We start from the raw sequence: 16,104 nt of genomic DNA on the forward strand, positions 1-16,104 counted from the left end.
CACTAGAGCATCATCAAATTCCAAGAGACAGACGACAGAATGGTGTGGCAGTGGCTGGAGGGAGAGGATGGGGATCACTGTCAGAGGAGTACACTTGGGAACTGGGGAGTTCCTGAGAGCAATGGAAGTGAGGACTGCAGAGTGAGCGTGATATACTTTACTCCACTGAGCTGTCCACTTACAAACGGCTGAAACGATACATTTTATGTTAAGTAGAACTTGTGGTCCCAACTACCTAAGAGACTGAAGCTGGAGCATGTCTTGTGTCTGAGTTACCCAGGGCAACATCAGTAAGGTTTCAAGGAAAGGAGAGAGAAGGGGAAGGGCGATTGGGAGAAAGCCTGTCCAGCCTTTGTCTGCCCACTTTTAAGGGAAGGTCTCACTGGGCCACTCACGCTGATCTCTAATTCCTGGGCTCCAGTGACTCTCCTGCTCTGGCCTCCAAGCTGCCGTGACTACAGCCATGCTCCCACTTCTGATGTCACATGTTCTCTGATACGGAAATGTTTCACGTGCATCTTGAACATTCTACCAGCTAAAAAAACTACAGCCCACAAGCCCAATGGCTGCTACGGCAAATCTGGGAACACATAAAAGGTCCGAGGACCAAATAAGCATCACCCATATTCCAGCTACAATAACGTCTGAGAGGTTCTAACTTTAACCACCAGCCCAGACCAGGACACAGATCTGCAGAATGAATCTTGGTCATCTGGACTGTTATGGCTTCCGTTTTTGCTTGTTTGTTTCTGTTTTCCAAGATAGGGTTTCTGTGTATAACTGACTGTCCCAGAACTCACTTTGCAGATTATGCTTACGTTGGCCTCAAACTCACAAAGAGCCACCTGCTTCCGCCTCCCAAGTGCTAGGATTAAGGATGTGCCCCACCACACCCGGCTCTGACAGGTTCTTGATTGGAAGCAAAAAGGATGTGCTGCCAGCAGGCAATCTGGAAGCAGCCCAAGAGAGCTGTGTGGGTGGCTGTGCCTGGCATGATTCTGGCAGTGGGAAAAGGGATGTGTACTGCTATACCGAGAGCAAACATCTTGAAACTCTCACGTGGGGCAAGCTAAAATGGTAGTTGAAAACAATTACCCTCGCATTCTGTGCTTCTTGGAGCTCCTGCATCCTCTGTAATTTCGCCTTGTGGTCCATCTTCTCGAAGATTTTCACTCTGCCCAGGACTGATTTGGGAGCCTCTTCCTGCTCCTCGGTGCTCTCCCCAACCTCCTCACTCTCAGGCATGGGGACTGGAGTAGAAGGCTTCAGGATGGATCGCCCAAAGGCAGGTTTCACCGCAATAGGGGGAGGACACCCTTTGGTGGATCCCCCCGGGATTTCACTGCCAGCCATGGCAGAGAGGTTTGACTTGGAGTAGTTGAAAGAGTCCTCTCTGTTTTGGTTTCTGACCTGCAGAGAACAAGAGCAAGCCTTGACCTTGGGCTTTTGGCTGATTTCCAGAGCTACATTAGTGATTTAATACATCGTGTTTCCTAATCAGTTTCCAAAGGTGGGCAATGTAGCCATCCTGACAAAGAACCAACTATGACAGGGCAAACAGCCACCGGTTGGGCATCTTAAGCCCAACCTAAGGATGGCAGAAGTGTTGGCCGTGGTGGGGTGACCAGCAATAGTTAAGAGGTGGAACAGACTCACTTCATAATGGAGATGGAATCTCACACAAGACCTCAGAAGAAATCAATTTTGGAGATGAAAAAGTAGGTTTGTCTGAGGTCAACCTGACTGGAGGGTATGAGCCTGGGCCAAAAACTGAGAGCTGTACTTGGCTATGTGTCAACAAGTCTGAGCTGGAATCGGGGTGAGACAGGCAAGACACCATGCCAGCGGCCACTGCTTCTTCACTTCCGGTTCTAGTCCTGCTGCCTTCAAGTCTTTGGTGCCTTCTTATATCAAATCACTAATTACTGCTGACGGCTTACGCAGTCACTAATCCTTCTCACTCAAGTTACTGAGTTAAAGAAAAAATTCACTGAGCTTATAAGGAAAAGCCTATTGTTATCGGCTGATCGTGATCTGGGGCAAGAAACCACAAGACTCACACACCCTGAAGCCCTTGTGTTGATTCTAGACAATAATTTATTAAACCAATAAATGAAGATGCTTTTATAGGGAGAGGCATTCTACACAACAGCGATGCCCGTTTTCCTCAGCAGATCACCAGTGAGGAGTTTCTGCTATGTCCAAATTAGATTGAGGGCAGAAAAATTTTACTGGATAGAAAAAAGAAAAACAAAACAAAACAAACAAAACAGCCAAGATTAGTGATTCTGGCTTGTAGCAACTGACCAAATTTCACTTTTCTACCAAAATAAATGGATAAATAAAATAAAAGTAAATAAATTAAGTAACCCATTCACTGTGAAGCCTAAAATCATAGATTTTCCTTAGAGTGGCTTTTGGGCCTATCTCTTATTCTTCCCTGGTTTTTCAATGGTCTGAGGGACCAGCTAACACAGCACATGGTAATTACACACCGCCTCATTGTGTATCCCTGGGTGCCCAGGGGCTCCAAGGCACCTGTGTCCTCCTCCTTCCCATCCTGGGCTTCCCGGCCACATACCTTGGGCGGCTCTGGCTTGAATGCTGGGGGCGGGCTACCATCCCTAAGCTGGTCTCTGCTAGCTGCCCTCCTCATCTGAGCGCGTGGCTCTGGGCTGGGCTTCCTTATGCTCTACAAAACATAAAAGTTCATTCACACCAAAAACATCCAAGCAGGGAGCAGGGAGCACTCTGCCCTGCTGATTTCTGAAAACGTGTGGGTACTGAGAGGCTGAAGAGCTAAGGCAGCTCTCTCTTACTGCAAAGAGAGACCCCAACCATCCTCCCCTAGAGGAACCTTAGGACACACTTCACTAACGTAGCCAAGTACAAGGCAGCATGCTCTACCTTGAAAGGAAGGGAGAGAAACCAAACCAGACACTCCTGAGATCTGAAGGTCTGTGTCACTGCTAGGCATTACCTCCTCCCACGTCTGCAGACATTACTTTCTCTTTACTACTTGTCCACTATACATATATTTTGTGTGTGTGTATGGTAGGCTTTTCCTTCCTTGTTTTCGGGGTGGTGGTGGTGGTGGTGGTGGTGATACTTCTATCATTTATCATTTACTGGAATGAGCTAATCCGCTAAGGGAGTACATAATTATCATCCAAAAGGACTTAGATAACACTGTCCACAAAGATCATCATTCCGACGTTCTCCAAGGTGTAACTAATAATCGCCCTGCCCTATCCTGGTGCCCACTGGTAGTTCTTAGGACTGTGTGAGCTACTGGATACCCAGTGCATCTGATCCGGATGTATGAAGTGCATTTAAAAGGTGACACACAGAGAGGAGGAAACTGATGGGGAAACACTCAGGAACCTGGATAGCATTAGGAGGTTAAAGGTCACAAGGAGAAGAAAAGCAGGGCTCCTAAGAGTACGGAGAGAGGCCTAATCAAAGGTTACAAGCAAATGCACCAATAACATGTTCACAAAGTTCCTGTAATTTGGACAGTCACATCGGACAGAAAGCCGATCCATTGATCTATCACTCCTGAGGACAAGAGAGTGGCGAATGGTACCGTTACCTCAGCCTCTTCCCAACGTCACGTTCTGACTCCACTTTCCACCGATCACAGCCACAGCCATGTAGGCGCGGGCTCCCAGTAAGCCTTCCTAGCAGTCCTCCGCTCCGATCCTTAAGATACTTTCTACAGCACCCTCGTGGCCTCGCAGCCTGCAGCAAGCTGCCCACGGTGTGCTGCGCCTCGCCTCACCTCCTCATGCTGCACCGGCTCTGAGGAGCGGGTGATGGAAGACACCAGCGGCTCCTCAGCTGGCTCATCCAGCTCATTGTCAGTGTAGGCGCCTCCCTCGCCGTCCGTATCTTCAAAGTCACTGATGAGACGGCTGTCACAACTCAGATAGTCCGCACCCATGGCGGTTAAGTAGGACATGCGGTCTTCAGCGTCATCATCCATCCCCTCCATCTAGAGGAAGTTGTTTTGAAGGGTGAGTGGGATCTGGCATGGCTCTCGGGAGTGGGGGACTTGAGAAAACTCCCAAGGGCTGAGCTCAGTGTTGGGAACCTTGACATGTGCAAGGGAAGGAACCTTAAGCTTCCTGCTGTCACTTGGCTTTGAACTGAGGCAGATGCTGAATCAATTTCTGCACAGGGACACAAACTGAAGACCCTCCAGTCTATCCTTGCTACGGTCCATCCTCTATGCCAAACTTCCTTGGTCTGTAGGATCCGCTTCTTTCCAGCTTTTCTGCTGGCCCCTGTCTCTACCTCGTGCTATGCACGGTCCTATTCATTAACGAGACTCTCAGACCCAGGCTGGGATGTGTCTCAGAAGTAGCTGGGTTCCATCCCCAAGATGAGGGAAAAAAATAGTCTCAGAACCTTGATGATGAAAAGTACATTCTGCTCAACCTGTCCGCTAGAGGGAACGGTGGAGACGAAGCATTTGGCTGATGCTACACACGTCAACTAAACATCTGGGACAGCGCCCGACTTGAGAGAGCTAGAAAAGATCACTAGTGTTTTTACATCAACTACTCAAGCTCCGAGTCAGGACGCATTCTCCACTGCTGCCTTTACTAAGCAGATAATTCCAGCTGTTAGCGCCTCTCTTGGTATCTTTGTAACTGCCTTCCCCATGGGTCTCAACCTCGCCTCTTATCTCCACCCCGAGTTTCCCATGTCCTTAGTGCGGTGTGGCATTAGGAAGGAGAACTTGTAAGCTCTGATTAGAGTACTCGGAATGCAATTCTAGTTACTACATTAAAAGGAGAGGGGAAGTGAATGTAGGTGAGCGTTCATCACATTCTGCCTGCACAGTCCCTTCGTTTTATTGCTCTGTTGGAGAACGATCAAGCTTCCGCCTTGATGAACACATTGAAATCCCCTTTTGTTTCATGGTTTACTACATTCACTGCCCTCTTGAGGAAGCATCAGGAACACAGACTCTCACCTCACAGCAGCAAATCCAGGTCACATACCTTTCCTTCAGAGACCCACACTGCTTCGTTTTGCTGCTGCTGAATGCTGTCCTTCAGGCTGCCAAACCAGCCATCATTGGCTGAATTCACGTTGATGGTAGCTACGGACATAAGCGGAAAGGTCAGTGTCGATTCCCAGCGCCACCCTTAATCTAGAAGCCGTTCACATTATTTCTAGTTATACCACATTTGAAGAAACACTTGGCCAAATTCAGAAATTTGTATGTTATCTAAACACAAAATCTTTTTGGTCGATTGCAACCAAGGCTGTTTTAATTGACATTACTGACCGTGTAGGCTTATTTTCACAACACATATTTCTTCAGAAGGGCTACAGTGTGTGTGTGTGGTTTTATTCATTTTGTAATGCCAAGAAGAACAGAATTTGGGTTATCACAAATGCCACATATGCCTTAAACCACTGAGTCATAGCCCCAGTCCAACAACAGAAAAAAGAGAAAGGAAGAAGGAAGGAAGGAAGGAAGGAAGGAAGGAAGGAAGGAAGGAAGGAAGGAAGGAAGGAAATTTCAAGAGCACAGATTAAATGGACTGTACTTTGAACTGTGAGCTAAAATAAACCTATTCCCTTGAGCTACTTTTGTCTGTGTATTTTTATCATGGGAAGAGGGGTGTCAGGGGACGGGGCCAAAGAGCCTTACACTTCACACCAAGCAAATAAAGAAACCTAAGTACAAACTTGAAAGTTGTTTTCTGAGCTTGCAGCATGGGCCACTGCCCTAGACAGCTCATGTAAAGACACCGACTTGCAGCACAGACATAAGATGCTAACAGACACGAGACCCAGATCTGTTTGTCAATCTGTATCTATGGATGTAGTGAAGATGAACTAGCCAAGAAAAATGGCTCCAAAATGCTAAGCACACTTGCTTTGAAAGCAGGAGGACATGAGTTCAAATCCCCTGTTTAAAAAGCTGGGCACGGGTATGACCCCAGCACAGGAAGTGAAGACAGATGGATCCTGGGCCCTCAATGGTCAACCAGCCCGATGGACCTCTCTCTCTCTCTCTCTCTCTCTCTCTCTCTCTCTCTCTCTCTCTCTCTCTCTCTCTCTCTCACACACACACACACACACACACACACACACACACACACACACACTGATATAAAACTGATCTAAAATGCAAATGATCAGGCTGCAGAACTAAGCTTCAAGTTTTCTTTTAATCAAATTGACTTTCTTTCATTAAGGAATTTTAATCTTGATGCCGGTTTGGCGGTGGGAGGTAGAGGCAAGAGTCTGAGGTTCAAGACCGTCAGTGGCTACAGTAAGTCTGAGGCCAGCCTAAGGATACATGAGACCCAGTCTTGAAAACCTGAAAAAGTTCCACCTCTGACCTTGGGCAACTGTGAAGGAGCTTACAGTTTCCTTAGTTATTAATTATTCATAGCGTCGGACAGAACTGATACACCGGGTAGCCCAAGGAAATTAACCTTGATGCCGTGAATTTTCTCGTGTCCTTATTTACCGTGGCACTTCACAAAGATTTCTGTAATCATAGCTAGCATATCATCCAGGATGCAAATATGGAAGTGAGGCTGTGCGCCCCAGGGACCAGACAAGTGACTTGTACTAGGTGTACAAAGAGAATTTAAATGGCCCTTTACAGGTTTCTATTAGCAGCTACTGATACAGTCTGAATTCATCACAAAGAAAACCTGCAGTTTAGGGGCTAAGAAATGTAGAAACACACTTGTGCCTCAGCCAAGGTGAGTGAAACAAGACCCCAGAGCCTCACTGGCGACCAAGGGCTGGAACACTGCTATCAACGTTCCAGACGCCACCTTGCTAGGCCCCACTAGAGGCAGTATCCAATTCATGCACTTTACCTCTTTCTCAAGAGGCTTACCGGGACTGTCAAACTCAAAGAACTGACTTTCTGAAAGGCTCCTCCTGCTGCCAATGTCCCTGCCAGCATGCTCGTACCTCAGGGCAGTCATGCCCAGCTCTGGTATGTGTGGCACCCCTAGTCACAGAGGCACCAAAAGGCACCATGCAAGCCGGAAGGGATTGCTAACCACTGAGGTTTCTGACTTAAGTTCCTGTGGTGATGGCTAAACAATCTGAAGGATCTGAAACCCACTGAAATGTGCCTCAAATGGGTCAACAGCACAGCATACAAATTACATCCCAGGAGGGCTAGCCTGTGGTCACTTTAACACTCATGTGCCTGCACCAGCATAATAGGCAAGCCACCCCACAGCCTATTTCTATCCTGTGGCCAACCTTCCCTATACCTCCCTAGGAATCTGAGTACTACTGCAGTTTGGATTTTTCTCAGCTAGTACAAGATTCATTTCCCTCTGGTACTTTTCAAAGACTAAATAATGATCAAAACGAACAAAAAAAAAAAAAAAACCACAGAAAACATTTTTTGGGCTGGAGAGATGGCTCTGTGGTTAAGAGCACGGACTGCTCTTCCAGAGGTCCTGAGTTCTATTCCCAGCACCCACATGGTGGCTCACAACCATCTGTAATGGGATCTGATGCCCTCTTCTGGTGTGTCTGAGGACAGCTACAGTATACTTATAATAAACACATTTTTTTAAAAATGAAAATAAAAAAATAAAACATTTTTCAATAATGTGATGTAGAAAGATAATAACTACAGTAATAGCTCTTATAAGCTCCTCCAAAATTCCAGGGTTGAACACCAAAAACCTCATTTTGACCAAGCCTGGAAACCAGGTTGAACAGGTGGGCACATTTTCTTATTACTATCTATACAAAAAGGAAAACAGGCAATGGGATACTGAGCCTAAGGAGACCGCGTAAGACCGAAAATATGACTTTAAACTGTGCTCACCAAAGCAAATCTAGTACTCCCACTTACTAATTCATAAAGATATTAACTCTGTTCATGGCTCTGCTGGTTAGGCATGAAATCCAGTCTCAGCCTGTGGACGGGCTTGGGGTGAAAGGGCAACAATAAAGAGGCTTTGTGCAGCCTCCAGATGGCTTTCAGGAGTCAAGCTTAACAGTGGAAGCACCACATGACAGAGCTGCATAGAACAGGCTTCTCAGTCCGCGCCATCAAGGAACCTGTACCTTCTGCCCTGAGACTACAGGGCTCACGGTATCAGGCCTGGACTCCGCTCTTCCACAGCCCCCTCCAGCTTTAGTTCTGAATTTCTTGCTTCCCAATCAGCCTACGTCAGAAAGGATATGCCTGGAGCTAGAGACAAGGAACACTGGCTGCTCTTCCACAGGACCCGTGTTTAATTCCCTGGCCTCCTTGGGCACTGCTCACAGGTGGTACATATATACACACATAAGCAAAACACCATATACATAAATTAAGTAAATTTTTAAAAAAGAAAGAAAACACCGTACTGTGACAAAGCCTATTTCTGAGGCCCGGTAGCGACCTCAGCCATGTCTCTCCCTTCAGGCATCTTGTAATCCAATCCAGGGCAAACCCTTCCACATATGCCATCCCTCTGGATGCTCCTGCCAGTGACTGTGCCCTGTGCTCCGGAGCCAACAATGCTGACTCCTGCCTAGGACCGGAAGCACCCACAGGTACCAGCCACTTCCTGCCAGCTCTCCTCCTTGTCTAGTCTTCAGAAACCTAGCTCTTCTTCCACAACCCTAGACTTCCCTTACTGATTTCCCACAGCTTTGCGTAAAACTCAAATCTGATCCTCTAAGGGAAGCTCTCAGCCATTCAATGGACTTGAACCAAAGGATTGGGGATGGGGAGATTAAATGAGTCTCCCGTTTTCACGTTCATGATCATGCTGGGTTCTGCTTCTCATCTGTTAAAATGAAGAATTATGAATACGGTACTGGCTAATTCAAAATCTCAAATCAGATTAGGCTTCGAGGTCTGAAACTTTCTGAGAATGCACACAACATCCAAGTAAAAAAAAAAAAAATCCCACACTGTGAAACTGTCATATACAGAACTGTCCAAATGATCACAGCAAATCGCCTACAGGCTCTATGGCTACAACACATGTTAAAAAAAATACGTGAATCCCAGACTTAAGTCTCATCTCTAAAGTGCTTATAAAAGCACTCCAAGATCTAAAAATGTGACTCATTTCTGGTCCTAAGCACTTCAGACAAGGGATAACCCACCTATGCCCCATCCTTTCTGGCATCTGAATTATCTAGCTGGCTTCTAAGGGATGTGAGATGTAGTCAGAGAAACCACTTTTAGCGTGGGCTTGGACCTGTGATGGTTTCCACCAGCCCGATTACGCCGAACACAGGTCAGACTGACATTCAACTCCTAGCACCTGCATAGCAGCTCACAACCGTCTATAACTCTATTTCCTACACAGAGATATGCACACAGGCAACAAGCAAGCAAGCAAACAACAAAACAAACAACAAAACAAAAAACCCAACATCACCAGCACATATAAAAACAATCTTAAAAAAAATACATGCACAATATTCAGCTTAGAACCCGAGTGGTGGATGGATTACACTTTTCTCCTGTGCATTTGGCTAAACTCTATCCTAGCTACAACTTTCACCCTGATGTTCAGACCTACATCTCTAACAAGAGACAGAAACAACAGAGAAACCATGTTCGAATGCAGACGCACCTTGGTCTTCTTGCCAAACATCAAAGTTTGAGACACCTGTCACTGACCTCTAAAGTCACTGAATGAAAAAAAACAATGGCATCTCTATAGGATCCTTATGGTGTCCCCACAAAATAGAGCATTGACCAACCAAAAAGAATTGTGTCACTCTCTTAGACTCTCAATGATATCATGCTCACACTGTTTACTCATGAAGACGGTACGGAGAAGGTCTATTTTTAGACCATCTCGCTATCATGAGCAATGGCTGCAATGTGGCTTTATTTTTGGCATTTTAAAAATATCTTATTTTGGAAGAGTTCGTATGCAGACCAAGTAGAGGCCAGCTATGAAGTCTCCTGGACCCAGCACCCACGTCTGCAGCACGGTGCCTGGCCAGGCTCTCAGTGCTCCATCTGCTCCCCTCACTGCAGATTATCTACACACACTCTAGCAAGCCTACAAGATAATTTACAAAGATTCTTACATAGTGCTTATCTGTAAAAGATAAGGGTAATCATTAAGGGAAAAAACATTCGCTGTATCATTACACCACAAGAGTAGAAGTAGAAATGTTTAAATATTTCACACGCGGAGTGCTCAAGATTCTATCGGGGTGACGCTGTCAATCACTGTAATGAGTTCCCATTGCATAATTAAGGCATCACCAACAGCAAGGAGACTACAGCAACACGCAGGTAACAAGGACATGGGGCTCATTAGCCTTGAGTCTACCCCAAAAATCTAGCATCATGAAAGTGACCGATTACCAGGTTTTGCATCTTGACAATCATCTCTGGCTATCAAAAATCACAAAGTTTAACACACAGCTGCCATAGGCCTACAGATCCATTCCCACGGTATGAACGACTCTTGAACGAATGGTGAGGATGCTTCCACATCCCACACTCAACGATAATTTCCTTAGTTCTCATCCTAAGCGTGGGCCTTTTGAACTTCACTTACCTGTAAAAAGATGAGAACAGGTTTTTTTGAGCTTGTTGGCTTGATCGAATAACTTGCGAGAACTTTTATTGGATGTTGGGTTCAACCTCTGCCTTATGGTTTTAATGCCTTGTCTGGAATCCGGGTTGAAGAAAATCACGATTGGGAACCACTGAGTATAATTGAGCAGGTCCACAGCTTTGGGGGTAACGTCGAGCAGGGCATGCTTGTCCTGTCACAGGTAGACAAAGGGTGGCACGTGGTGACATCAAAAACATCACTGAGGGGTTTGTTTTCCCAGGTAACGACTGTACCAGATAAAATGTAAACATCTAAATTCAAGCCTTCTTTTGAAGACAAGAGTCTCACTGTGTAACTCTGACTAGGAAGTCATTACGTAGCCAAGGCTGGCCTTGAAGTCACAGCCTTATAGTACTGGGATTAAAGACAGGCACTACCATACCCTGCTCTGTATATTTACATTAAACAGCTAAAAATATTTCCTCCTGTGTTATAACCGCTTCCATACTATCAGTTAAAACTTCTTATAGAAGGACTGCGGTAACCCTCCTACTGCATGCCTTCATCTTCCGGTTTCCCCTGAGGTCAACAGTAAGTCAAAAAGGGTGAGGGCAGTACAAGGTTCTCTGTGGGAATGAGGGCATGGACCACATTTGTACAAGCTTTGTCAGCTTATATTGCTATGACCGGTCTACTTTGTTTTCAGTTATTGCTGTGTTTCCCACCATTCCAATTTATATATTAAATTATAATACTATGAAGAAAAAGTAGTACCTGTACACACACACACACACACACACACACACACACACACACAGAGTGTTGGTATGCTCATGGTTTCAGTCATCCGACAAGGCTCCTGGGATATAGTCTCCTCTAAAAAAGAGGGACCACAAATAAGTGTTACTTGGTTTAATAATGGGAACTCTGCAAAAGAACGGCACCTGGTTCACACAGGGAAAAGTCTCCTATCTACATGAGCTTCGATCATTAGTATCTTATTAAAATACACATTCCGTTTCGAACCACGATCCAGTTCACCAGCAACATGAGCTTCCGAGGGGTTATCTCACCTGCTCAATAATTTGCCTCACAGTATTCAACCGAACCACTCCACTGGATTTCTCAGATCCCGCATCTTTGGGTTCTGTTTCTGCGAAAGAAAAACGGAGCGAAGTCACGTTGACAGAAAGCAGTTGACAACCAAATGCCCCAGCCTAACATCAGCACGATGGGACAAATGACACCAGGCACCATCTCATGGCATGCAGTGAGATGAAGCCACGTGTGCATTCGTGTGTGTGTGTGTGTGTGTACCCCAGAGTGTGTACACGTGTAAGTGCTCGTGTGCATGTGTTTCACACATCCAACACCAGAGTTTTACTCATAGGAGGCAAGTACCGTACCACTGAGCTACAGCCTCAGCCCTATTAAACGGAAATCTAACCGGAAGAGATTGTTGGGTCAACCTAACAACAGGAAGTACTTGATGCTCTCCAACTAATTACCCTAATAATTCTTTCTAAAAGGATGGATCTGGAAATATAAAAGTCCTAAAAAGTCATAAATATTATCTGTAATGGATGAGCCTGAACTTAAAAAAAAAAAAGAAAGAAAATGTTTGGAACCAGAAATGCTTCCAATTTTTTTAATATTTACATATGCATAGTTAAAATAGCTACAAAAAGAAAAGGAGACCCTATGCCTAAATATAAGATTCATTCATGGTTTAGCTTGGTTATATATTCCTGTTAATATCAGTACATACAGGATGATGTCAGAAAGACCAGAAATGCAAGGCCTCCCTCAGTTACACAGTAATTTCAGGGACAGCCTTGGCTTACCTGACGGACCCTGCTCCCTGCCCCTCTATGACCGTTAGTATATGCTCACCCCAGGGAGTGGCACTATTAGAAGGTGTGGCCTTGTTGGAGTGGGTATGTCACTATGGATATGGGCCTTAAGACCCTCAGCTTAGCTGCTTGGGAGTCAGTATTCTGCTAGCAGCTTTTGGATGCAGATGTAGAACTCTTAGCTCCTCTTGCACCATGCCTGCCTTGACACTGTTACGCTCCCACCTTGATGATACTGGACTGAATCTCTGAACCTGTGAGCCAGTCCTAACTAAATGCTATTTTCATAAGAGTTGCCTTGGTCATAGTGTTTCTTCACAGCAGTAAAACCCTAAGACAGCCTCTCAAATATATTTCTGTCATCCCCCCTTTTCCCCCTCCCTAGCCACCCCCACTTCTCACCTTCATCCCTCTCTCATACAGAGACTGAGGTAATTTTTCAGAGTATCTTCAGTACCCCTGCATTTAGCCACTGATCACTCCCAGGAGAACAAGTATGGAATTTTCCCCTTGTGCTCTATCATATTGATGCTCAAAGTGTTTCCTATTTAGAATGTTTCAGAGCAGAAACATTCAACTGTAACATTAATACTAAATTTCTTTGTCACTGAGGGAACAATGGTGTTTTCATTATGTAAAAGAATATTCTTACTATGAGGAGACTCACAGGCATACTCTGGTGAGGTCTCACAGCTCTGCAATTTCAAACAGTTTCAAAAGTTGCAGGTGCGTGTCTGTCTATGAGCAGGTGGTGGAGAAAAAGTGTATCTGACAACATGATACAGTGACTCCGAGCAGAGTGTGGATAGCCACTATTTCTTCCAACTTTCCCCTGCCAGAGAGCTTTGGAGTTAAACAGTCAGGGAGCAAAGCCCTGTGAACAGACTTACTTGCAGTTTGAAACAGGTCGGGTAGCTCAGTAGTCAGCCTTTCCATTGCTATATCTGCTATGGGGCCAAACAGAACCACGGGTCTCTTGAAGCCAGCTGAAAGGAAAAAAAGAAAGGTTATCATATGTGCACCTATAACGTCCAGAGGAGAGGCAAGTGCACCGTCTATGCTTCTGCATTAGAAACAATTCTTCCACCTCATCTGGACTCCAGTTCTTTCCCAAAGGGCAAGCCTTCACATCCCTCCCCACAAAGCAGTTTATAAAACTTAAATTGTCTGATGCTGTATTGCTCCACAATCCTCCACTCAGTAGATAATGTACAAATACTTGAGTGTCAGTTTCTACATTTGGAGAATTCACCTCATTGAGGACCCTGAGCCCTCAGCCTCCCTACTGAATATGACTCCCTCACCACACCTTTGGTGTTAGTGACTTAGGTAAAGTGGGAACTGGATGGTTACAGAGACACTGGCGGAAACGGTTCAGAGCTCAGCGGATCACTGCCGGGTCCATGCAGCTGCCTCACCTTCCCGAAGCAGAACCTTCTCGTAGGCGGGGAACTTGGTGCTAACCGACACAGCAGCTGCCAGGTCTTCCCGGCTCTTGCGAATGTTCTTCTTGACCCCGGATCTCTGGCCACGCATCCGCCAGAAGTCTGCTCTGTCCCCAGCATTCTCTCGCTGGGCATTCTGGACACTGGCCATCTGCTCAGCTCTGAGAGAAGAAGCAGGAAGAAGTCATTCTCCACAGCATACAGTCGCTGTCGTGTGGGAACCCAAGGCTGGAGGGTTGGTTCAGGGGTTAACAGTACTATCTGCTCTTCTGGAGGTCCTGAGCCAATTCCTAGCAACCCCATGGTGGCTCACAACCATCTGTAATGAGATCTGATGCCCTCTTCTGACATACAGGGATATATGCAAATGGAGTACTCATATATATTAATTAAATAAATAATAAATAAATCTTGAAGAAGGAGGAGGAGGAGAAGGGGAAGAGGAGGAGGAAGAGGAAGAGGAGGAGAAAGAGAAGAGGAAGAGGAAGAGAAGGGGAAGAGGAAGAGGAGGAAGAGAAGGGGAAGAGGAAGAGGAGGGGAAGAGGAAGAGGAGGAGGAAGAGAAGGGGAAGATGAGGAAGAAGAGGAGGAGGAGGGGAAAGGAGGAAGAGGAGGGGGGAAAGAGGAGGAGGAGAAGGGGAAGAGGAGAAGGGGAAGAGGAGGAGGAAAAGAAGGAGAAGGGGAAGGGGAAGAGGAGGAGGAGGAAGAAGAAGAGGAGGAAGAGGAGGAGGAGGAAGAGGAGGGGCAGCAGCAGCCGCCGCCGCCACCACCACCACCACCACCACCCAGGGCAGACTCAGATCGACAATGGGACCATAAAGGGGACTGTACAGCCAGAAAAGGCTTTGTGTATGAGTCACTGTCAACCCTACTGAATCACTATGGAATCTCTGAGTTGGCCTATGGGGGTGTTTCTAGAAAGGTAAAACTACCCTGAACAGATGACATCTTCCCACACAAGGGAACACAGGAGAAGAAGCAAGCTGAGGACCAGCATTCCCACCGCCCCTCCTCTGTCACAGGGATGAGAAAAGTCCACGGGGTCTCTGAACTCCACAAGCAGTAACTCAGTACAGAACATGGCGTTTTTGGCTCATATGGTGTGTAATCAGAATGTATGTAGCAAACACATCACCGTTCCGTTCTCACGTCCTACAGCCACACACCAGCAAGTGTTCCCTAGGGTGTACAAGCCCCTCCTAAGGATGGAGACCCAGAGTGCCAAGGGGCCATGGCCACACAGTGTTCCCCATAACCAAGGCAGCAGGCTATCCTCCAATAAGCCGAACCAATAAGGAAGAACCACTATCCTCCAATAAGCGGCAACCAAGCCTGAGGTGCCCAAGACTAAAGAGGCCTCAGCTCTATCTCCATAAACAACTGATGAAGGCAAACGGTGAGGTCACATGGGATTGATTTCCTCAGAGGCAGCTCTGTCGCCTTTTGGAGAAAGGGGGCGGTTTAAAAGGTATGTTTCGGAAGTAGGCTCAGTTACCTGCTTTTGTTAGGGATTAAGCCCTTCTCCAGCTCATTTCCAATCCTCACAGCCAGCCAGTGGCCCAGTTTGCCATCGTACAGCGTGTCTACCACTCGGAAGACCTCTCCCCTGGTGAAGGCCAAGCTCTGCGGAGTCTCCTTCTCACATTCAAAGTGGCTCCTTATGAAGAACGAGTCTCCCCTGCCACAGGCCAGGATGTCTCTATACACTGGAGAATAAACGCAATGTTGGCTGTGTGTGCCCAACTGAAGAGCACCCCTTCCGGGTTCCCCCATTCTGGTGCATGATGGGAATTGTGGAATCACCTCCAGCGGGAAGAAGGAAGAACCACTAACATCCTGAAGTGCTGTGATGGCGGATTTTATGTCCACCTGACTGCATGGGGGAGCCTAGACAATCGATTAAACATTATACTAGGCCTTTCTCAGAGGGCATGGTGGGTGTTGGGGGAATGTGATTAACTTTCAAATGGGAAGACTGAGGAAAGTAAATTGTTCCTCAACCCATTAGTTGAAAGCCTGAGCAGAGTATTCTGTGAAGTCCGAGGAAGTTACTGCGCCCACCCCATGACCTTCCAGCCAGGACGTCTGAGTTCTTCCTGACTCCACACCATCAGCTCTCCCAGCAGTTAGGCCTGAAGGCCCGTTGCCTAATACAGTTGCTCACCAACCTTCTGATGCAAACAGGAAGGGACTATGCTTGTCCCCCACTTTACAGGAGAGCACCCAGAAAGGTGAAGCAACTTATGAGGCTGGTGAGAGATGAGAGGAACCAATA

General features: G+C 46.5%; 1 protein-coding gene across 13 annotated transcripts in view; it reads right to left on the reverse strand.

Annotated features, from left to right (window-relative positions):
* Tjp2 (tight junction protein 2) overlaps window positions 1–16,104 on the reverse strand; it is a 127,918-nt gene that overhangs the window by 2,270 nt on the left and 109,544 nt on the right. For 7 of the 13 annotated variants that reach the window (NM_053773.3, NM_001414504.1, XM_087573768.1 and 4 more), the window contains 9 exon segments: window positions 1,096–1,410; window positions 2,582–2,692; window positions 3,782–3,994; window positions 5,010–5,110; window positions 10,533–10,743; window positions 11,606–11,685; window positions 13,276–13,371; window positions 13,804–13,991; window positions 15,325–15,535. In NM_053773.3, coding sequence (NP_446225.1) covers window positions 1,096–1,410; window positions 2,582–2,692; window positions 3,782–3,994; window positions 5,010–5,110; window positions 10,533–10,743; window positions 11,606–11,685; window positions 13,276–13,371; window positions 13,804–13,991; window positions 15,325–15,535 — 1,526 coding nt within the window. 13 annotated transcript variants of the gene reach the window in all.

This window comes from Rattus norvegicus, chromosome 1 (assembly GCF_021556685.1).
Source record: "Rattus norvegicus strain SHRSP/BbbUtx chromosome 1, alternate assembly SHRSP_T2T, whole genome shotgun sequence".
In the NCBI taxonomy this organism is placed as follows: Eukaryota; Metazoa; Chordata; class Mammalia; order Rodentia; family Muridae; genus Rattus; species Rattus norvegicus.